The 24139-nt window shown below is 41.6% G+C and overlaps 4 protein-coding genes across 4 annotated transcripts; all 4 read right to left on the bottom strand.

The window, feature by feature from the left end:
• Positions 1-296: 296 nt before the first annotated feature.
• Positions 297-7248, bottom strand: LOC133002913 (extracellular calcium-sensing receptor-like). The gene is made up of 6 exons (XM_061072503.1): positions 7097-7248; positions 2832-3102; positions 1927-2727; positions 1541-1771; positions 1308-1431; positions 297-1210 (listed from the first exon to the last, which is right to left on the bottom strand). Exons 1-6 carry the CDS (start codon positions 7246-7248, stop codon positions 297-299), a joined length of 2493 nt encoding a protein of 830 aa, XP_060928486.1.
• A 1386-nt stretch (positions 7249-8634) lies between these two features.
• LOC133003721 (extracellular calcium-sensing receptor-like) lies at positions 8635-11996 on the bottom strand. The gene is made up of 6 exons (XM_061073517.1): positions 11857-11996; positions 11478-11766; positions 10507-11319; positions 9920-10147; positions 9638-9761; positions 8635-9548 (listed from the first exon to the last, which is right to left on the bottom strand). Exons 2-6 carry the CDS (start codon positions 11730-11732, stop codon positions 8635-8637), a joined length of 2334 nt encoding a protein of 777 aa, XP_060929500.1. The 5' UTR covers positions 11733-11766; positions 11857-11996.
• Positions 11997-15182: 3186 nt separating this feature from the next.
• On the bottom strand, positions 15183-18326 carry LOC133003720 (extracellular calcium-sensing receptor-like). The gene is made up of 6 exons (XM_061073516.1): positions 18187-18326; positions 17779-18067; positions 16791-17603; positions 16481-16708; positions 16227-16353; positions 15183-16102 (listed from the first exon to the last, which is right to left on the bottom strand). The coding sequence occupies exons 2-6, from the start codon at positions 18031-18033 to the stop codon at positions 15183-15185; spliced, it is 2343 nt and encodes a 780-aa protein (XP_060929499.1). The 5' UTR covers positions 18034-18067; positions 18187-18326.
• A 720-nt stretch (positions 18327-19046) lies between these two features.
• Positions 19047-22830, bottom strand: LOC133003403 (extracellular calcium-sensing receptor-like). The gene is made up of 6 exons (XM_061073127.1): positions 22637-22830; positions 21986-22283; positions 21066-21851; positions 20737-20964; positions 20527-20650; positions 19047-19954 (listed from the first exon to the last, which is right to left on the bottom strand). Exons 1-6 carry the CDS (start codon positions 22723-22725, stop codon positions 19047-19049), a joined length of 2433 nt encoding a protein of 810 aa, XP_060929110.1. The 5' UTR covers positions 22726-22830.
• Positions 22831-24139: the final 1309 nt, after the last annotated feature.

The following is a 24139-nucleotide window of genomic DNA, read 5'->3' as shown; positions in this document are numbered from 1 at the left end:
ATAGTGGAGCCTGTTTCTTGTCACTTTTTATTTGTCTGTTCCACTGCAGTAAATTGAATTAACTAGTAAAAGTGTAAATATTTCTGTTGAATGTGTTTAAATTCTATATTCAAAATCAATCTAATGACATCTCAGACATTGCTTACACTCAGTGGAGTTGATGAATAAAAATCAGGAAGACTTGATTCGGTTCATTTACTTTATTCAGCACATCACAGCTTATAATTTACTACAATATCTGTCAGGCTGTGAAGCTAGTTTATTTGCAGTTAACTTGACACCTTTAAAACTACAGATCAAAGTGTCCTTGGTGGTATTTTTCCCATCAAATGTCTCTTTGAGTTTTGTTCTGGCCTGAATATGATTATGTAGCATTTTGGAGCAAAAATGCATGTCAGCAAGCCAAAGCTGGAGGCCAGAATAGCAAATATCTCCACAGCCACAGTGAACTTCCCAGGAGAGCTGACATATGCCGGGATGAATGTGATCCAGACTGCACAGAATATCAACATGCTGAAGGTGATCAGTTTGGCCTCATTAAAGCTGTCTGGCAGCTTCCTGGCAAAAAAAGCAAGAATGAAACACAAGAGAGCAAGAAGTCCGATGTAACCCAGCACAGCCCAGAACCCGACAGCTGACCCCAGAGCACACTCTAAGATTATCTTATCTTTATAGTATTTCATGTTCATCCTTGGGAATGGAGGGTTGGTTGTGAGCCAAAGTACACAAATTACAACCTGAACCAGGGTTAAACTCAGAACACTGAGCCTCTGCTGTGCAGGACCGAACCATTTCATCATATTTCTGCCTGGAAGTGTCGCCCTGAAGGCCATTAACACAACTATAGTTTTCCCGAGGACACAAGAGATGCAGAGGACAAAGGTGATGCCAAACGCAGTGTGTCGCAGCATGCAGGACCACTCAGAGGGCCGGCCGATGAATGTAAGGGAGCACAGGAAGCAGAGTTTTAGAGAGAAGAGCAGCAGGAAGCTCAGCTCGGAGTTGTTGGCTTTAACAATGGGAGTCTCTTTATGAGTCAGAAAAATGATTGATGTCAGTAGAGATAAAAATATGCCCACACAACCAAATCCAGTTAAAAGTGCCCCCATTATCTCTTTGTAGGAGAGGTACTCAGTCGGCTTCAGGAGACACTGGTCTTTTTTTTCATTTGGCCAAAGTTCAGGTGGACAGATCAAACAGTCGGGAGAATCTGAGAGTGGAGATATAGAGAGAGATTTTAAATCATGCATTTCTTTCCTTTTTATTGTTTCTACTGCAAACATGAATGAACTCATTTTCTGTCTCACTTCTCTCATTACTAATTGTTCCCTCGGGGCACTCAAAGCAGTCGAAGCAGCACACAGGTTTATGCTTGTTTATCGCCTTTCGAGTCCCTGGGAGACACGGCTCTCTGCAAACAGACCTCGGCACCTGATTAGAGAAAACACAATGTGTGAATATTCATAAATGCACCTAAATGCACTGTAGGAAAACACTGTAATTCAGCCGGGAGAATTAATTAGACAGATGGTCACTTCACCTGCATACTGTTTCCTCCCCAAACAATCCTGCTGTTGTCTTTTAGTTTGAATTTCTCCCCCTCTGGAAGAGAACTGTCAAATTGACCGATGTTTACGATCTCCACAGAGCCGTCATCTTTTATTTGCCAGTTAACTAAGTCATACTGGGCAACTGAGTCTCCATTTTCATCAAACAAAACCTTGGCCCCACTCTGTGTTGTGAAGTTCACATACTTAATGTGCTCCAACACCTGTAAGAGGACAATCAGGACATTTCAGCATAGTTGCGAGAAACCAATAAGATTCGTAGCTAATATTCAAATGTTCAAGTTTTTGCATTAACATCAAGGTAAGGAAAACATTAAAATTAAGTAACTTGAGCCTGAGTAAATATACCAGAACTTACTAATTTAGGCTGAATTTGGTCTTTAGTCACGCAGGACTTTCCAGTGGTTGGATTTGAGCCGTTGTGACATTGCAGTAGTGCATGAATAGCATATGCCACCAAGTAGACAGCTTTGTACACATTATTCTCTGGCCTAAAATGTGTCACGTCTGTGTAGTCACTGGAGACTGTGCTGAGATCTTCTGTGCCAGTACACGTAGCAGAAGTATTTGAAGGAGAGAAGCTGCAGTCAAAGAACGACTCCCAGAAATCTTTAACTATAGCACTCTGTGGTTCGTCAGAGGGCTTAAAGCTGAGTAAGAATTCACCAAGACCTGGGATGGAGGCCTCAGGGAGAGCAAAGCCCATCGCCCCCTGCAAAAGGTTCTTTCTCCTATCAGAAGCCAGGTCTGTTTGAGTGATCCAAGCCTCACTGCCAACCCATTGCTTTCCAGTAATGTTATACTTCTCTATTTCTGACATGAACGCTTTGGTGTAGTATAAGGACATAAACAAGATGACCACCTTGGATGAGGATTTCCTCAGAGCCTCCACGATAGCAGGAAATTGTACATTTTCAAATGAGTGACGTAACCGGTATTCAACACATATGCCCTCTTTTTCTGCCTCCTTTGCAAATGCTGTTGTACCTTCATCTGAGTACAAGCCAGTAGTATAAATAATCCCCACCCAGCGCCAGTCAAAGTATTTCATGAGCTGCACCAGACCAATGACTTGGAAGCGGTCACTGGGCACAGTTCTGAAGAATGTGGGAAAATGCCTTTTGTCACTCAAGCAAGCACAAGTAGAGAGATGGCTCACCTTCAAAGAAAGAAAACATGTTAACCACAAAAAGGCAGAATAAACGTTCTTCAAAGATGGAAAAATGAATAAATCCCAGTTATTTCCCAATCACGTCTCCTCACCTGTGGAATGGATAGCGGGCTGAGTATAATGTTTATGTCTCCACTCACTCCGGAGGAGGAATGGCCCAGGAGAGCCTGTATCTGATCAGCGCAGCCCTTTGAGTCCTCTCTGGTTACGGCTTCCGCTGCAGCACGGATCAGGTTCTCACTCCCACAGCCATTGTACAGCCTGTAACCCAGACTCAATCCAGGAAGGAGCTTAGTATCTCTGTTGATCTCCTCCACTGTAAACATCACTATCCTGGCAAATTTCAGTTCCCTGTCATTCAGCCTACACACAGTGTTCACTAGTTATTAATAAATTACATTAGAGCTGATCACCTTCACACATAAAACATGTTACGACCCGATAACATAACATACAAAGGTTTTACCGCAAATTCACTTACTTTGTGCAGTATGTATACGGCAATGCGTGGTAGCCATTGTCAATCAATTTGCGTCTACTAGACATAGAGAAAACTCCTCCGATAATGAGATCACCATCTTTAGAAAACTCCTTGAACCCTGTCTGCCCGATCACTTTGCATGTTTGTTTTTCTGACTTTATCCCTGCCAGCAGAGTGAAGAGGATACAAGTGATCCAACCCATCACGAGTCTCCCTATACTTCACCGAGGCAACTCTGACCTGGGAACTGACCTTTATAGTGTTTCTTTCTACCATGAGAGAAGAATCAACAGCCAATGTGAACGTACTCCCAAATCCCATGAGATTATTCTCAACGCACTACAGCACTTCTAAGAAATCCAGCCCAATGACTGACGTGTAGGAGACAGAACTCATTAACTGTTACCTCTGAGGATCTGCACAGGATTGAAAAATAATAAATACATTGTGGAGAGAAGTTTTTTCTTTGTGCTCTATCTGTTTAAATGGTTCCGGTAAATTACAGAAGTCTGCCAGCTGTGGATCTCTAAAAACATATAAGGCTAATAAAAATAAGAATAAGAATAATTGTCTCGTATTGTGTGAGGCAGTTGAACTAAGAGTGTGCGCGTTGGACTTTTCTTCAATGTGTTCAAACACGTTCAAACACAAAGTAAACTCCTGAACTGCTCAGATTCTTAATAACTTTAAGATTAGTGATGGTTCATTGTTAATGTGTAAAGTTTTTCAGGGGATCTTAAATGCAGCTTCCCATTCTTGTAAAATTGATATCTCAACGAAGACATTGAGAGAATTTCTGCAAATTTGGCACAAACGTTCACCTGGACTCAAGGATTAATTGATCAGATTTGGGTGGTGTCAAAGGTCAAGGTGCCTGTTGGCATCTTGAACATACTATGTCAAACACACAAACACACACATACTGCTTATATAGTATAGGGTTTTAATTATATTACATTTTAATATTTTTTGATGTTGACGTACCAGTCGTGCAACTCATGATCAGAGATTAAACCAGGTCAAATGTTGTTATTTTTTAAAGTGGAAAGTGAGGGGCACACATGAAGACACATTTACGTTAAAAAGATTTAATTATATCACAAACAGCCATGTGTTTTAAATATATATTACATATGTATACTATACTTTGATCCAAAAAAAACTGGTTTATTACAGCTGGGAGCTAAGATTGTGTTAATGTTTGATATTACAAGAAAACATAAATTAGGGGAAATTACACTCATAAATTACTTATTAGAATTTTTTTCAATCCACATTTTTCAATCAAATTGCAAGGTTTTTAATGTTAAAGAGACATGCTTGAACATTTGTACATTGAATGAACTTTAAATGAACCTGCGGATCTTAACAACCAGTACATACTTTGTTGGAATCCTTGAATTTTGAAGACAGGTAACCAGTTGCACATGTAAGAGTAAACTCAACAAATTCACTTTCATCAGGATGAATTGCAGCAGGCTGAGAAGTGAGACAGAGATGCAGTACAAAGCAGCCAGCAGCACTAACAAAGCCCAGGAACTCAGAGTTGATCCTCCGTTTCCCTCAACAAGTGCGTCTTCCATCCAGTGTCTCACATTCTTATTCAGCAAACGAAGGCCACAGGTCAACCAGAGGAACAGCACAGTGAGAGGCAGAGCTCCAAACTGCCGCTGTGTCGGACATAGCAGTTTCATCACAGCCCTGTAGGCGAGTAACACATGCACAGTTCTACCCAAAGCACAAGAGAGGTAAACGGCGACAGAGACCCCCACAGTGACGCTGGGCCACTCAGAGGGCTGCTGGATGGGGAAGGAGTGCAGTGTAAGGCTTAAGAGCATTGCCATTGTGGAGTTACTCTCATTCACAGCACTGGGTAATAGTTTCATTCTTCTTATGTACGTCCCGAGAAGTAACACGGCCGCCAGGAAAAAACGTCCAACCCATCTGCTGGGGAAAGGCTGCACACTCTCCACTCTGCCATTCTCACATTGTTTTGCACAGAACTTTGGCAGCATCTGTTGATATAAGGGAAAAAAACTCCAGTCAAAGAGTATTAGGCTTGGCTGAGATGCCTGGAGCTTTACAAAAATCGAAACTGAACGAGAGAAAAAGCATCTGCACACTAAAATCTGTGCAAATATCTTGTTTGGATTCATTTGCTTTCTTCTCGCTTTCTTTTTGAAGGCCTGAATAGGTTTGAAATGCCTGCAGTGGCAGATGAGGCCTACAAACAGCACTGGATTAGTCAGAACTAAAGGTTTTAGTGTATGGATGCTTTTCTCTAACTTAGCATCTGTTGATACAGAAATTGTTACAGCACACTCCAATCACGGATTATTTCAGACACATATAGGCAACATGATGATACTGCAGGATGCACCGTTCATGTGGTAACTGTGTCATAACCACATTTAATTTATAGAATATTTGCAGATGTCAAAATAGACATTTCCATATATGTATTTTAGCGTTGAAGGTGTTTAACTTAATAAAATGCTTCTGTGCAACTCCTGCACATTTTAACATAGCTATAATATCAGCAACATATCTTGACAACACCCATCCCTGAAAATATGAAATAACCAGCTTTTATGACTTTATGGTTTGAATATATCTTGTTCTACAGATGACTATATTTTTTTTGTATTCATACTACCATATAGTGAACACTTTAAATTCCCCAAAACATATTGAGTTTATAAAAATTAGGTAAAATGAAAAATAATAATGACAAAAAAAATGTTAAAAACCAGTAGACAGCTGACCCTCACATCAGGCCTGTTTGGCTCTTCAGGCTCACCTGGTCCAGATTGAAGATAAATCCAGGTTCAAGTTCTCTGCACAAAAAGACTTGCAGATTTCTGAACTTGAGGCTACATGATGTACAGACACAGATGCAACCCATCGTTTTCCAGCGGCTCTCCAGAATGAGGGCAGTGATGTGGAAGTGGGGTGCTGCACATTTCAGGACAGATGAAGGGAAGATACATCTACAACTCCGATCTGTGCACTGACTATCAATCTTTACCTATGAAGGAATTTACAGACACAACACATATGATCATTTATACATTTATAATGAAATTGGAAGGAGGAGACATTTTTATCTCATTTCACATGATGAGTATGATGACTGTAAAACTCTGGCGCTCACCTCGACTGCATTTAAAACACAGCTGGTTTCTGACTGGAAACACACCAACAGCTGGTACTGTTTGCAGACATGGCTGTTACTTGTCTCTCCATTCACAGTTTCCTTCACTCTTCTCAAAGGTTTCACATAACCATTAGAGAACATCAGGTTCACAGTTAGAACAGGAAATAAACAGCACTCCTCTGTGACCCTGGATTGTGTGAGAATCCTCTCAGAGGCTGATCTCACATCAGGAGAACTAAACGGAGGGATTGAAAAAAAGACAAATACCAGTTCATGATTACATCGAGCAGCAAAAACGTCACACAGTCGTAATGCGTTATTACCGTAATACATTGCGTTATTTTCTCAAGTGCTCACCATCATTAGCCACACATGAGCTAAATCAACACTAAATCCAACAATGCAACATAAAAAGCATAATAACCCGATTGTCTCTAGTTAGATAAAATTACTTTAAATTGCAATTGACTCATAAAAGCTCCTCTAGCAATGGTCTAACTGTCTTTTGAGGCGTGTTTAGGACCCAATAATTCAGGCTGGTTCTTCACAGAGGAATCATTAAATTACAGGCTAATTGCTGATTAATCTGTGGGAAACCACACCGGGGATTGTAATGTCCTTGAAAGGAGAGAAAAGAACACAAAGCAAGTCAATGAGCAAGACACGAGATGGAGGAAATGGAAAAAACATCGGCAGTCATTTACCAACAATATACTCACCCCTCACATTTCACTGTCAGTTGTGTTGTGTAATGAGTGACAGCATTTTGAGACGACGCGTTGGAATTGCAGCCCTTTGTCTCGTCATCATGCCCGTACCCAGTGAGCTCAGTACACTGGTCCAGGCTGAGCAATGAGCCAGACGACACCATCCCAGTGAACAGTGTAAAGAAGACAAACGTGACTGTTGTCATCTCAGAGCCTCGCCTTTGGCACCGTCACGTTTGCTGGAAGGACGGGTTTTATAGCTTCCTCTCTTCTAACCAGTTGTAGGAGGCAACTTATTGGGCCACTCTCAGAGATATATGCAAATTATGTTTTTGGGTAGGATCTGAGTGACGAATGAATCTGTTGAGAATACACATGAGGCCGGTTTCCAAATAATGGTCCGTTTTGCTGTTTACCAACAGGAATTTAATGAAGGCCGTACAGTTAGCACTCATTCACGTGCATATGTTTACAAACATGTGGATACAGTATAAGTATTACATCTTAAAGAAATCATGTGTATCAACTGTTGTGTTAGTCATCTAGCACATTATATTAATCCACTATGTATTTCTAATATATTATATACTTTAGACTGGGTAAGGCCTTCCTTTGCTCTACGGGGATTCCACATGATTCTGCTCCATGTTGACACGATTACATCACATCATTTCTGCAGATTTGTCATCGGCACATTCATGCTGCTTATCTCCTGTTGTACCACATCCCAAAGGTGTCATATTGGATTGTGATCTGGATGATGGAGGCCACTGGTTTCTAATTATCGTGGAAGTACTCGTAGATAGTAAGTTATGGCCATGAAGGCAGTAGTAATAGTAGTACGGTAGTCAGTGATACTCAGATCCACTGTGGCATTCAAATCATTATTTATTGGTCATAGGGCCCAAAGATGTGTGCAGGTTTAGAGTCTATAGATTCATCCAGTTGATGACAAATTGGTCCATAGACAAGTGAAGGGTTTCCCAGTTGTATCTGACTGGTTCGGAACATGTGTGTCCACTGCAGCCTCAGACTTCTTTCCATGACCTTCAGGAGTGGAACCAGATGTAGTCTTCCGCTGTTGAGCTTTTCGACTCACGGCAGTTTGAAAGAATGGTTTTCTGACCCATGGAAGCTTTGATGCCATCAGCAATAACCACATTTCCCATATCGACCTCTGGCCTCTCTTATTAACACGGTGTTTGCACCCGCAGATCTGAATGTTTTTTGTTTCCCCCACCATTCTGAGAAAAAACAGTAAAATAATATTCGCACTTCTGAAAAAAAAAAACAATGATAAAGAGGCAGATTGCTAACAATTTCTTTAATATAAAACACAAAATAATATACATTTCAAAATGATTATTTGTACTCTACCATCGTAGATTATTCACTGCATACAGTGTTACATTCAGAAAATTAGGATACCAGTAGTTATACACCAGTGCTAATTTTATTGAAAGGTTGTTGTAATTTTATAACTTTATTTGACACAAATATACTAAGTTGTATTGTAAATAAAAGAAACTGTCAGAAAATAAGTTATAAAATCAATATTGGATATCTTCTATTTTTCCCATCATGTGCTTTTTGGTATTTTGTTCTGGTCTCAGTAAAATAACATAACATTTTGGTATAAATATACAGAAAAGAAGTCCATAACTGGAAGCCAGAATAGCAAATATCTCCACAGCCACAGTGAACTTCCCAGGAGAGCTGACATAAGCCGGGATAAATGTGATCCAGACTGCACAGAATATCAACATGCTGAACGTGATCAATTTAGCCTCGTTGAAATTATCAGGAAGCTTTCGAGCAAAAAAAGCAAGAACAAAACACAACATGGCTAAGAGTCCAATGTATCCTAACACAGCCCAGAAGCCGACAGCTGATCCCAGCGCACACTCAAGTATAATCTTCTCCTGATAGTGGTTCAAGTTTTTGAACGGAAAAGGAGGATTGATGGTCAGCCAAAGAATGCAAATCACAACCTGAATGAGAGTGAACGCCAGAACGCTGATTCTCTGCTGTGCAGGCCCAAACCATTTCATCATATTTCTGCCTGGTAGTGTCGCCCTGAAGGCCATTAACACGACTATAGTTTTCCCGAGGACACAAGAGATGCAGAGGACGAAGGTGATGCCGAACGCAGTGTGTCGCAGCATGCAGGACCACTCAGAGGGCCGGCCGATGAAGGTGAGGGAGCACAGGAAGCACAGAGTCAGGGAGAAGAGCAGCAGGAAGCTCAGCTCGGAGTTGTTGGCTTTAACAAGGGGAGTTTCCCGGAAGTGATAGAAAACCAGTGCTATCACAGCGGTCAGAACTGCTCCCAGCAGGCAAAGGAATGTTAAAATAATCCCCATGAACTCTGCATAGGACAGAAATTCAATTTCCTTCAAGATGCAAGTGTCTCCTCTGGTGTTCGGCCAGTAATCAATGGGACATTTGAAGCAGTCCACAGAGTCTGTTTTGAAAGAGACAAAGTTGGTTAGATCAAAAGCTAACTAAGAGTATTTATTTAATTTGTGAAATTTCTGTGTTTTTTTCCTAAACCTTTGACTTGGCTGATTTCTCCTTCAGCGCACAGTACACAGTCATAACAGCAAACAGGTTTTCCTTTCTGCAGGGCTTTGCGTTTTCCAGGGGGACAGCTCTCACTGCACACGGACACAGGCACCTGCTGCACATGTTGAGGAGTTTGTATGTGACCCATACACTGCAAATTCTTTTGTTTTTTTTTATCTCATTTAATTCTATGGATTATAAAATGTTGTGGAGCAGCACATTGTGACTGACAACCCAGAAATGTGAGAACAAAGCAACATAAATTTGTACCGTGTAACTTCCTCCACCCCAAACTATCTTCACGCCGTTCATGACAAACTGACGCTCGTCGGGCAGAGTGGCGTCGAAAACACCGACAGTGGAAACGTGCGCGGTGCCTGAAGTGACACGCTGCAAATTTATGAGTTCATATCTCGCTGGTGAATCTCCATTCTGGTCGAAGGTCACTCTCTCCCCTTGTCTTGTTGTGAAGTTGATATTCTGTAAATGATGCAGCACCTGTAAAGACGAGAGGATGAATCAAATGCAGATTAAGAAAACACATGCAAATAGAATAAACACATGCAAAAAGTAATAACACATGCAGTTACAGAAACATGCTTCAATGAACGCCGAAGTTCCATCATGATGAGACGTAGACTTCAGTTACTTCACAAAGCACTGAACTATAGCCAGGTTCATCACTATTTTGGGTAATTTCTGTATGTGCAAGCGAGTTTTTGCAGTGTATGAGTTGATGAAGTTGTTTTGTGTGTTTTCTTAGTTTGCTGTGCGTTGAGCTCTCTCTGCCTCTGTACTTATGGGACATTAGAAAAAGTGATATTAGAGATCCACAACTCTTTTGTTTTCCTCCTCACCTGCCATGGTTCAATGTGTCTGTTATCAGCACAGCTCCCATCATAGAAAGGGCCCATCTTCCCTTCACATGTGACCAAGTTATGCAGAGCATGAGCAGCTGCATAAACCGACTTGTACACATTGTTTGTGAATCTCAGCTCTGAGACATCTGTAAAATATGTTTCAACACTATGCAGGCTCTCCGATCCGCTGCACGTCTTTCTTTGTGTGTTTGTGTCGTCGCCCAGAGAGCAGTCAAACGTCTCTTCCCAGAAGTCCCTGACAAACCCACTGTCGGGGAACTGTGAGGGGCGGAGCCGCCGCAGGTGCTCCTCCAGCCCTGGGATCCGGGCTCGGCTGACGACAAAGCCCAGTGAGCCCACCAGGATGCTGTGCCCCTTGCTGTCGGTCAGAGAGTGATCTGTGATCCAGGCGTCGCTGCCTACAAACTGCAGCCCTGTGATGTTCTGTCTGTACAACTCTGCTGCCAACACTTTAACCTCTCTGTGCGACATGAAGGCCACGATGACTTTGGAGGTGGAGTCCTTCACAGTTTCAACCACTTTCCTCAACTCGCGGAGAGGACCCGTCTGCTCAAAGGCCTGGTAATACTCTACGCACACACCCTCTTCTTGCGCAGCTTGAATGAAAGAAGAGATTCCGTTGATGCCGTAGTCATTTTTATTACTTATCGCCCCCACCCAGGTCCAGCCGAAGAGCCTGACCAGCTTCGCTAAGGCTCGGCTCTGGTGGACGTCACTGGGAATGGTTCGGAAGAAGGATGGAAACTCCTGTCTGTTGCTCAGACATTCACAGGTTGCAAAGTGGCTTATCTGTGCCAAAGTAAAAAAAAACAATACATGTCATTTACCACATATAAAGAGAGCATCTCTAACATAAAAAATCGAGAATTAGACGTATCCCCAACCATTTGACTGATTAAAAGATGAACGATTTTACAAAGACTGAAGGAGCAAAGGTCAATACTTACCACTGGTATCTGAAATCGTCCTATAACCCGGGCAAATCCCATGGTGGGTGCAGAGCCCGAGTGGCCCAGTACAACCAGGGCAGTGTCAGCCTTTGTGCAGTTCCTCTCGTCTATGACCTCTCTGTTCCCGCTGGCTAAATCTATAGCAGCCTTGATGATGTTTGTCATTCCACAGGAATTATATATCTTGTAGCCCAGTGTGTGGTTTGGGAGAATTGCAGGATTTTTATTTATTTCCTCGATTGCAAAGATCATGGTCTGGGCAAATTTGAATTCTCTTACATTGATGCTAGAAAAATAAACCGTATTTAGATTAATTTAAACAAGTAAGCAGATCAGAGAATGAAATCAAACACCAAACACAAAAACACATACTTACTTCAGGCACTTTGGAGGATGGGGTAAGGTTTGAAATGTGGGCACACTGCCTCTGTAGCCAGTGCGAAAGGTGAAGATGCCACCTAAGGTGAACTCTCCAGCCTTGGTCAGCTCAGGTGGTTGCACCGTCCCCTGCAGCCGGCACACAGGAGTCACCCCCTCGATCAGAAGAACCATAAGGATGAGCTTCAGCAGAGGCATGGTTTCCCTCTGCAGGCTGGCTTCTTCAGCACTGTCCCCCACTACACCCTTTATACCCTGCATATGCATGATCAAAGACCTGAGTGTAAAGAACCCCAGGGACAAGACAGATGTGGTATGTACAATAATAGACTCTTATGTTATAGTTATATGCACAAATATATATTGTTCACTTATATTTTGCCTTTAATATAGAAGCAGGCGCAGCCAACATCTCAAATCTGAGCAAATCTTCAGGTCTTAACACAATTATTCAATGAACCTCATAAACAACAGTAATCAATCAATTAACATCAATGTTGGTTATGTTGTATAAATAATCCACATTTAGTTGTATATAATTGTTTTAATACAATAGACTTATTACCTCTGCCAATTAGGTTGTGTTTTCCCACCTGTCCATTTTTTCATTGGTTGATTTGTGTGATTGTGAATAAGTTTAGCAAAAAACTACCCAACAGAATTCCTCCAAGCTTGGTGGAGAAATGTGTTATGACACAGGGAAGGTATGATAACAAATATTCTGTGGTTGTAAATCAAGGGGCAGATCCATGAATGTTTTTTTTTTTACAATTTCTTTAATATTTCCGAGAGCTTTTTTTTTTTTTACATTATCACTATTTAGGGGATAATTCCAGATCTTAATAAAAAATATCAGACAAATGCAGGAAGCTGACAGTTTGAGTTTGTGTCATTTGGCACAGCTTGATTGAATTGTAGGGAACTGTTGGGCCTTGCAGGAGGTTTTCTCTGCTCAGAACCATTATAGTTTGATCCGAATTAGTGTAGCCTTCTCTTTTCACAGTACAATGTTTAAAAACAACAACAAAAATCAGGTTTCTCATGGTCAAAGAGACTATTTTAAAATAATTTAAACATTAAACAATATAGATGCTTTGTTAACTGTATATAATATATAGATTTGATAGTATCCCGTATTTACTGCCATAATAAACTAAAACAATCTGACTCCACATGTTCATCTCTCTGAAGCAGAAACTATCTAAAATCAACTAGTGATTTATTTAGTTTATTTGTCATATTTAAATACATATATTAAAAACTGTGATCATGATGTCACGGGTGGAATAAAAGTGAGAGAACCGGTCTGGACTCATTCAAACGACTGGCAGGATTTTATTGAGGTGGAGGAAAGTGACAGATTTACTCCTCCGTCATCAATATCACAGAGGTGACCTTAAGCAAAACAACTATTGGAGCTGCTCAGCACCCAGCAGCTCAGTATGGGGTGGTACTGGGTAACTTTCACTCTGAATGTTTGCAGCTGGAAATATAAGCAGAACACTAACTCAGTCATGTAATCAGGAAATGGTTGGTGAAGCCGAATTGGCCCATTCTGTGATTGTTTCAAGCTACTTGTGATGAAAGAAAGATTGACTTTTGTAAAACAACAATAGCAATTTAGTGGTCTAGTGTAAAACATATGGTTTGATGCAGGCCTGGCTACTGCTCTTGGACAAGCTCATACACATTTTACTAGTATATAATTCATTTTCTGGGGCTAGGAAATGTCCTTCCAAAATATAAGATTTGCAACTTTCAATATGAACACACTGTGAAACACAATGGAGATTTCTGGCCTCCAAACTCTCCTCAGGTTGTCTTACTGAAGAATAATCAGAAACAATAGCTACCGTATAAAAGTCCTTGCATTAATATGTTAACTTGTTTTAAATTAGAAACTCTGATTAAGAAAACTAACGAAGAAAATAATTGCAGAGATCATCCTGAGGTCAGAGCTGAGAAAACAAACAAAGAGGCCATCAGAGAGATCACAACAAACCCTTAATCAATTTAAATTGAACATGTACGTGTTGTGACAAAGGCGTTTGTTAATGAAGCGCCTGTTTTTTCTGCTTGAGGAAACAAGACACCTGTTGTTCCTGATGAAGCAATCTGTTGTGTTTGCATTACAGAGCCCAGCGGCTCCTATGTTTTCTCACAGGAGTCCAGCTCCCGGGTATTAAAGACAGGTGCACAACAGATGAGGATTCGTCTCAATCTGATGTGTTTTTTTAACTTTGTTTTTTGTGTACATGTGTAAGACTTGTTTTTGTCGTATTGCATCATTGTTTGTGTGAACTTGTAACAGTGTCTGTCAAAAATTGTTTTTCCCATGTCAGGGGAATTCTGCCTCTGGAGGCCTCATGTCGATTGCAAATAACCAGAAACTAAATTTATTAGTGCCATAGTAAAGTTTATCAGTTCCACATTTCCTTGTGAATATTTGTATCAAACTAGGGATCATTGGGGTCATTTCGTGTTATGATATGTTTGTAGCAGTTGTGGCTTCATGTTAGAGTGTCATTGCATCATGGTGAATTACATTCCCAAACATTAAAGTCATTATCAAACCCAGACTGATCATATTCTCAGCATCCTATCACTTGCCCTCATATTAACCCTAATTCTAGCCACAATGGTGAACTGCAGTCACTCGTTTTCTTCTATACTGGGAACTACATACATCCTGGAATCCATAATAAAAAGTTGTAATCGTTTATTTCCCCTTCACCTCCCCTGTAAATTAACTATTGTTGAACTTTAGGTTCTCAAACCTCTTTGGATGTCAGATTGTAAAATTGATGTTTATTTTAGTCTCATTCAGTTTAGCTGTTGTATGAATTTCCTCCATTTATTCAGGGGAAATCTTGAGTGCCTTTCTGAGTTTGTTCATTTAGTTTGGTGCATGTGTGGGAATGAAAGTCAAATTGACATTTGAAGGTTTATATTTTATTACAGTTTGACTTGTTTTCATAGTGGAGCTCTAGAGCATTTTTTTTGTCTACAATAAGGATTTTATCAGGTTGATAAAATGTCTCTCTAAAATTGCAGACTGTAATAAATAAATATATATATATATATATACTTGCCGTATATTTCTCACACTGAGAGTAGAACTGTATTGTTATTATTATTAATGTACACTGTCTTATTGTTGGAGGTGTCTCCCCTTTTTTACTTTCGTTGGAGTAAGGATATGTGGAAAAACTCCAAAATCATTTTTAAGGTTAAATATTTATTACACTTTGGTATTAAGAAGAAAACTGCAGGAAAATAAAACACTTTAAAAATCTATACATAAATACTTGAATAAATTATAGATCAATAATGTATATCACTATTTGATGTCTTTCCCATGATGTGTTTCTTGGTGTTCCTCTCAGGTCTAAACATGATTATAAAGCATTTTGGCAGGAAAATGCAGAAGAGTAGTCCGAAGCTGGAGGCAAGGATGGCAAATATCTCCACAGCCACAGTGAACTTCCCAGGAGAGCTGACGTATGCTGGGATGAATGTGATCCAGACTGCGCAGAATATCAACATGCTGAAGGTGATCAATTTAGCCTCATTGAAATTATTGGGAAGCTTTCGAGCCAAAAAAGCGAGAACAAAACACAACATGGCTAAGAGTCCGATGTATCCTAACACAGCCCAGAAGCCGACAGCTGATCCCAGCGCACACTCAAGTATAATCTTCTCCTGATAGTGGTTCAAGTTTTTGAACGGAAAAGGAGGATTGATGGTCAGCCATAAGATGCATATAATAACCTGTATGAGAGTGAACCCTAGAACACTGAGCCTCTGCTGTGCAGGACCAAACCATTTCATCATATTTCTGCCTGGAAGTGTCGCCCTGAAGGCCATTAACACCACTATGGTTTTCCCGAGGACACAAGAGATGCAGAGGACGAAGGTGATGCCGAACGCAGTGTGCCGCAGCATGCAGGACCACTCGGAGGGCCGGCCGATAAAGGTGAGGGAGCACAGGAAGCACAGAGTCAGGGAGAAGAGCAGCAAGAAGCTCAGCTCAGAGTTGTTAGCTCGTACTAGTGGGGTTTCTATGTGGCAGTAGAAGACAAGTGTCGTGATCATTGTTAAAAAAAGTCCCAGTAATGAAAATGCAGCCAACAGTTTTCCAAGGATTTCATCATATGCCAAGAATTCTATTGTTTTGGGGATGCAGGCATCTCTTTGGCTGTTGGACCAATATTCTGGTTGGCATTTCATACAGTGTATTGAATCTGCAAAACGAAGAACAATGCAGAGAAATGTGTTTTAACAGTCAACTGTCATGAAATTGTATTTTTCTGTGTCTCTTTCTCGGCAAATACAGATGTTTTGTCTGCAGTGGCCCACTGCATTTACCTGTTGAATTACTGATCTCTCCTGCAGGACAGGGTATGCAATCATAGCAGCACACTGGTCGTCCTTTTTGGAGGACCTTACGAGTTCCCTGGAGACAGCTCTCACTGCACACTGACACAGGCGCCTCCTACACAGCCAGAGTTCACATCAGAAATATCAGAAAATCAACTTATAAATCCAATTTTACGTTTATGGAGCAGTTTTCAGTAAATCAAGACACAGTTAGAGAGTCCAACCATCGGTTTCCACTTTACCTCTGTGAGCCCGTTTCCCCAGACAACTGGGATGTTATTCATTATGAACTGATGACTCTCTGGAAGAGAAGCGTCATACAGGCCAACTGTGACTCCTTTCATAGTTCCTTTGTTTGCCTTTTGTAAATTAATGAGTTCATATCTTGCCGGTGAGTCTCCATTTTTGTCAAAATAAACTCTCTCCCCCTCACCGGTGGTGAAATTCACAGTGCTGAGATACTGCACAACCTATAATTAAGAAATTAAACAGAGATTAAAAGACAGATTCCTGCTGTTATCACACCGACACACAGAGCTGGAGGTTTCTCACCTGCCAAGGCTGAATGTGTTTGGGATCAGCACAGCTCCCAGAGGCAAACGGTCCTTTACCATCCTCACATTTAATCAGGTTGTCGAGAGCGTGAGCAGCTGCATAAACTGACATGTACACATTGTTAGTGAATCTCAGCTCGGACACATCAGTGAATTGTGATTCTACGTTTTGCAGGCTCTCAGAGCCGCTGCATGGCTTTCTCTGTGTGTCTGCACTTTCATTCAGACAGCAGTCAAACGTCTCTTCCCAGAAATCCCTGACAAACTGACTGTGGGGGAACTGTGAGGGGTGGAGCCGCCTCAGGTGCTCTTCCAGCCCCGGGATCTCAGCTCGGCTGGCGACAAAGCCCAGTGAACCCTCCAGGATGCTGTGCCCCTCGCTGTCTGTCAGAGAGTGATCTGTGATCCAGGCGTCGCTGCCGACAAACTGCAGCCCCGTGATGTTCTGCTTGTACAACTCTGCTGCCAACAGCTTAATTTCTCTGTGAGACATGAACGCTAGAATAACTCTGGAGGTGGCGTGCTTAATGGTCGTTATTATTCTCTGCAGGTTTTCAGGAGGACCTGACGATGAAAACGATTCAGAATACTCAATGCAGACGCCGTATTCTTGTGCACTTTGGATAAATGCATTAATGCCATTGTGGCCATAATTGTTATTCACAGCTATAGCCCCGATCCAGTTCCAGCTGAAGAGCCTGACCAGCTTTGCCAGGGCTCTGCTCTGGTAGTAGTCACTGGGAATCGTTCGGAAGAAGGTGGGATACTGTTTTCTGTTGCTCAGACAGGCACAGGTGGCAAAATGGCTGATCTGTAGTGAAAAACAGAAATATGTCACTGGAAGATAACCATTAACATTTAATGATTTGGCAGAATCACTGTTTAAATTAGTCTTATAGATATAAATTTGCAGACCCGACAGTTTACAGCAGCCCAATTAACAGAATCTAACATATGACATAATGCATCTGTATTATTTTACTTACCACAGGAATATGAAACCTTCCAACCACTTTTTGAAATGCAATAGTTGGTCTGGATCCTGAATGTCCCAGTATAGCTTGAACCGTCTCCACTTTAGTGCAGTTGTCATCCCTGACTTCCTCCTTCACTCCGCTCACCAGTGCCAGTGCAGCTCTCAGTATGTCCATGGTCCCACAGTCACCATAGATCCTGTAGCCGAGCGTGACGTTCGGCAACATATCAGGATTTCTGTTGATCTCATTTATAGCAAAGATCATCGCTTGAGCAAATTTGAATTCTCTGACATTGAAGCTGAGGTAGTGAGAAAGAAATGGTGTGAAATAATTGATCAGTGTGTTACAGTCTCAAATACAGAGGCAAACATACACAGACAGATTGGAAATATACTATACAGGACACACAATACATACTTTTTGCACTTTCGTATATCTGGAACTGTCTGAAATGTGTTAGCCACATAATCCTGCCCTGTGCGAAAAGAAAAGATGCCTCCCAGAACAAGGTCGCCATCCTGGGCCAGTTCAGGAGGTTGTGCGGAGCCTTGCAGGCGGCACACGGCGGTTCCATTCCCAATCAGCAGAACCGAGAGGAGCAGCCTCAATAAAGGCATAGTTATTATTGGTCACCGGGCCCTGCGTCTTGTAGCGTGGCTTTATACACCTTCAACAACAAGGGGGGGGGGGGGTTGGACTCAAGCCTCAGGAGACAAAACCAAACAAGTAAAGCCAAGGATGCTTTTGTCAGTGGAACTGTGGATTTTATTGTTTTGATTTCACTTTGCACTTAATTCAACTTTGGGAAATCAGCAAGGAATTATGTATCAGGCTTCTGCATTTAGTTATACTTACTGTTACACTGAATCAAATGCTAAAAATTAAATGAAATACAGTACAATATATAATACAGAATAGACTTGTTTATTTGACAGTTATTATGTAGAAACAATGATGGCATGAGAACATACTGCGAGCACACTTTAGTTTGTTGCTTTTGTTTGTTAGTGAGCAGGATTACCCTAAAACAACCCGATTGATTTAAACGAAACTTGGTGAAATCATGCGGTATGGGTCAAAAAACAACTACTTTCTTAACATTGCCAGATGGGGTGTTTTTCAACATTTTCACTGTTTTACCAGGGAAGGATTTATGGATCTAGATAAAAAATAAATCATGCATATTAAGAAGACTGATATCTATGAGTTCTGCTTGATGGATTTAATGGGGCAATTGGGTCTTGTTGGAGTAAGGTGCTTTACTATGGCCATTCTATCTATTTTAGTGCCACCTTCCCCATAATATTCTTCTTTGTATTCTTCTCCGGTTTATATAAGATAATATAACATTTTGGAATAAAAATACAAATGAGAAGTCCAAAACTTGAGGCCAGAATAGCAAAGATTTCCACTGCTACACTGAACTTCCCAGGAGAGCTGACATAGGCTGGAATAAAAGTGATCCAGACTGCGCAGAATATCAACATGCTGAAGGTGATGAATTTGGCTTCGTTAAAGTTATCGGGTAATTTCCGCGCCAGAAAAGCAAGAATGAAACATAAAATGGCCAGAATCCCGATATACCCGAGTGCGGCCCAGAATCCTACAACTGAGCCCAGCGCGCACTCCAGGATAATTTTGTTCTTGAATTCTTTAAAGTTCTTGAATGGGAAAGGAGGAGAAATTGTCAACCATAAGATGCATATAATAACCTGTATGAGAGTGAACCCTAGAACACTGAGCCTCTGCTGTGCTGGACCAAACCATTTCATCCCATTTCTGCCTGGAAGTCTCGCCCTAAAGGCCATTAACACCACCATAGTTTTGCCGAGGACACAAGAGATGCAGAGGACGAAGGTGATGCCGAACGCAGTGTGCCGCAGCATGCAGGACCACTCGGAGGGCCGGCCGATGAAGCTCAGGGAGCACAGGAAGCACAGAGTCAGGGAGAAGAGCAGCAGGAAGCTGAGTTCGGAGTTGTTGGCCCTGACGATGGGAGTTTTCCTGTTTCTGAAAAAGATGAGTGCCACGACTGCGGTCATACATGTTCCAAACAGGCACGCCGTGGTGAGCAGCGCTCCCATAATTTCTTCATACGAAAGAAACTCTGCCTCTTTCTTCACACAGGCGTCTCTTCCCTCATTCGACCAGAATTCAGGATGGCATCGCACACAGGAGACAGAATCTGAAAAGTATTAAAGCAGGTGTGACTTGCCAAGTAGATTAGTTTAATTTCATTGTTCTTTTATTACATCTACAGTAAGTCCCTGACATTGGCCACTTATAGCAACTGTCTTTTCAATAAATCATGATATTTACTGTTGTATTTTATGTTTTAGAATAAAAAGACATTCATCCTGTGATTGCCATAGACCTCATTTCAAGCATCTAACCAAAAGGAGATGCACAGATATGCTAGATTATTCGCAGACTTCAGGCTTATCACTGCATAATTCATATTGGTATAACTTTGTTAATTAACTTTTCAGATGGGGTCTTCAAATTTGACTTGGAAGCTATAACTGCATATAATATATTTACGTGATTTATGACACTTTGCTTTGTTTTATATGTTTAATTCACAAATCATTTTTTCATTTATTTGTAATAGAGAAACTACACATTTTTTCCCCCAGGAAACCTTACCTGATTTGGACATTAGAAAACAGATATATGCCATTTGTTAGGATTGGTCTGGACTCTGACAAGATTTGTGGAACAGCAAAGTAAAAACAATATATAAATAAATCACTAGACCTGCAACGTTGCTTATTTCTCCCTCTGCACATCTTATACAGTCAAAGCAGCAGACAGGTTTTCCTTTCTGGAGAACCTTCCTGGCTCCTGGGGGACAATTCTCACTGCAAACTGACACAGGCACCTGCATGAAGAAAACAACGATACACGTGCATTCAGTTGTATTCATTTTGGTGCAACTACACAACTATACTGCAGGAATATACTGACCTGTTTTGAGTTCTGTGCCCAGATTAAAGACGTATTGTGCAGATTCAGCTGTTTGTCTGTAGGTAAAGACGCATCATAAAGACCGACTGTGACAAACTCCACCAAGCCGCTTTCTGCTCGCTGCCAGTTTATGATTTCATACTCTGCTGCTGGGTCGCCATCTTCATTAAAGTAAACCTTGTCTCCTTCCTTTGTTTTGAACTGAATGCTTCCTATGCGCTGTAAAATCTAAAGAAGACAGATCATAGTTAATGGACATCCTCTCTGTCTATCACAGAGAGACTGCTCATAGAGAAACTGTGGAAGCGTTATCAAGTGTAAGAACTCACCGTCAATGGATTGAGCTGCACTTTGTCATTACATGTTTCATTACAGCCAAGAATGCTATGAAGTGCATGAGCCACAGCATAAACTCCTTTATAGACATTGTTAAATATCGGCATGAGAGACATGTCAGTGAAGCTGTTGTGCACTTGGGTCAGATCTTCACCCCCAGTACATTCTCTCTGGTTCGCTGTGGACCGTTTGAACTTACAGCTGAATAAAGCCTCCCAGAACTCTGTAAACATTTCATTACCGGATGAATTGAGCGGCTTCACATTCAGTATAAACTCTCTCATGCCCCTGACATGTGCTTTGGGGATGGACAGGCCTATGGCCCCGTCCAGGATGTGATGCCCATTCATTTCTGCAGTTTGAGAATCAGAGATCCAGCCCTCGCTGCCCACCCACTGGTAACCAGTCAGGTTGTGGTTGGACATCTCATGTATCAGCACACCCATATCCGAGGGAGAGAGAAAAGCAATAATCACCTTAGAGGTGGAAGCCTTGATGACGTTGATTATCTTTAGTATTTTGTCGGGCGGATCTGTTCTGAAGAAAGACACAGAGTACTCCAGACAGATGCCCAGCTGTCGGGCACTTTCTGTGAACGTAGCCATGCCGCTATTTCCGTAATCATCATTGGTTCTAATGGCTCCAACCCAGCTCCAACCAAAGTGCTTGACCAGCTGGGCAAGGGCTCTGCTCTGGTAGTAGTCACTGGGTATTGTTCTGAGGAAGGACGGGTACTTGGTTTTGTCACTGAGACAAGCGCAGGTGGCATAGTGGCTGATCTAAAAGAAGAAAGAAATTACCTCTAAAGATTAAGATGTCAAATATTTAAAAAATGTCTCTCCTAATTTACTCTAAGCAGCTAACAAATGGTAAAAAAGGTCACAAGCATTATATATTTAAGAAACGTACCCACCAGTGGGATATGAAATGGCCCGATGACAGTAGCTATAGCCATGCACGGAGAGGAGGAGGTTTCTCCCATGATGGCCTGCACCTGTGCAGGTTTGGTACACGGCGTTGCGGAGGGGGCAGATACAACATCGTTACCGTTAGCCAAGGCCAGAGCAGCCCTCACACTTCTGGCGATGGAGCCACAGGCATCGTAAATTTTATATCCCAGAGAGATGCCAGGCAGTAAATTTGTGTTGTTATTAATCTCCTCGATGGCAAAAAGCATAGCCTGGGCAAACTGGAACCCTCTGAAATTCAAACTTAATGTAAACAGTTATAGATATGGTAACACTTCCCTGAATAAAATGCATGGAGAACTTCACAGTTGCAGTTTTTTTCCACAAACTTTAATTAGGAATTGTGTGAATATAACTTGCTGACTATAGGTTGAACAAACTCAATTCAATTTTTTGTTTCTGTTCATTTATTTCAAGTTGGTCCAGCAATTGTATTTTCTCATAGCAGTTTAAATGAAAGCCTCTGATGGTATTAATGCACAGAACATAATTTGAATTTTCTTAGTTTTATCATATTTGTTTCAAACTTTTTCTATCTCTATTCATTTCCTCCAGTAGATATTTTCCATATAAAAGATTTCTACTGAGTAATTTACCTGGTGCACTCCAGTGGCAGTGGTCTGTGAGTGTAGGTTTCCTCTCTGTTTTTCCAGCTGCTGTGGAATGATAAGATTCCCCCCAACATTATGTCCCCATCCTGAGACAGTAGAGGGTTCTCAGGATCCCCCCTCGGCCTGCACTGCGGCTTCTCAGCCTGAGAGAAAGACGCCACCAGCAGCAGCTGTAAAAGTGCCCACCCTTGTTCTGGCCACCTCTGAATGGATGTCATTCTGCCTTAGAGAAATAAACCACTTGGTGACATAACATGTGCCACAGTTTAAATCAGAGGCTTTGCACTGGTATTTATACATTTTTTATACCCGAACAGTGATGATTCATTGCTCTGGACCTGCGAGGTGGGGCAACAGGAGGGAGGTGCCAAAAGACGAGAAGAGCTTAGCCCAGAGGTGGGCAAACTTTTTGACTCGCAGGCCACAATGGGTTCTAAAATTTGACAGAGAGGCTGAGCCAGGAACAGTTGTAACATGACTGATCGAATATTATAAAAACATCTGAGGCCTGCACCCCAACCAATTACCTCACTTGAACATCTTTATTATCTACATTAACAGGTTAGAGCAGCCACGCAGGCTGTTTTTCAGAGATTTGGCTCCAAGGTCACTGCAGCAACACATCATCACTTTCAGTTTCAGTGGGAACAGTGTTGTTGATCTCCCATTTTTGCCAGTGCATCAAGGTCTGGAGTTATTTTGGTTGTGGCAATTCTCAGGATAAATCTGAGGTGCTGATCTGTTAACTTTGATCTGTGACAAGCTTTGTTGGCGTTCATGACGCTGAATGTCTGCTCACACACATAAGTCGAGCCAAATAAAGTCAGCATCTTCTGTGCAGTCCTCCGGAGGTTTGGAAACGTGGCTCTGTTAAGTGAAGCATAAAAATCATTCAGTTTAACTTAGTTGAACTTCTCCTTTAGGACGGAGTCAGACTGAAGATCTATCAGTTCCAACTGCAGCTCCTGTGTTTCAGGGTCCTGTGACAGGGGACAGGACACCAGCTGAAGTGACTCTTCAATGTTTTCAAATTCAGAGAACCTACTGCAAAATTTTTCATGCAGGTCCTCAAGTGATTTGTTGTATTTTTTTGCATTTCTCGGTGCCTCTTCCTGCATGGCAAGTGTGGGGAAATGAACGAAAGATTTGTTCGCAATTTGTCTGCAGAACAAAGTGAGCTTGGAGTTGAAGGCTTTCACATGTTTGTACATGTCGTGAACAAACTGATCTTTCCCCTGCAGTTTCACATTCAGCTCATTCATGTTTGAAAATATGTCCACAGCAAACTGATGGATGATGCAGTGAAAGAAAATAAGATCCTGGTCAGGGTTTTCCTTCCTGGATTTTTTTCAGCAGCCCATTATTTTTTCCGGTTACATTTTGCGATCCATCCGTTGGGACATTGACAGGTTTACTCCAAGGTAGCTTCATTCTTTCGATGACAGCAGACACTTGGTTATACATGTCCTCTCCCTGCATTGTTCCTTT

Source organism: Limanda limanda, chromosome 6, assembly GCF_963576545.1.
Source record: "Limanda limanda chromosome 6, fLimLim1.1, whole genome shotgun sequence".
Classification (NCBI taxonomy): domain Eukaryota; kingdom Metazoa; phylum Chordata; class Actinopteri; order Pleuronectiformes; family Pleuronectidae; genus Limanda; species Limanda limanda.
Note: the sequence above shows the minus strand (reverse complement) of the source record. Positions and strands in the feature narration are given on the sequence as shown.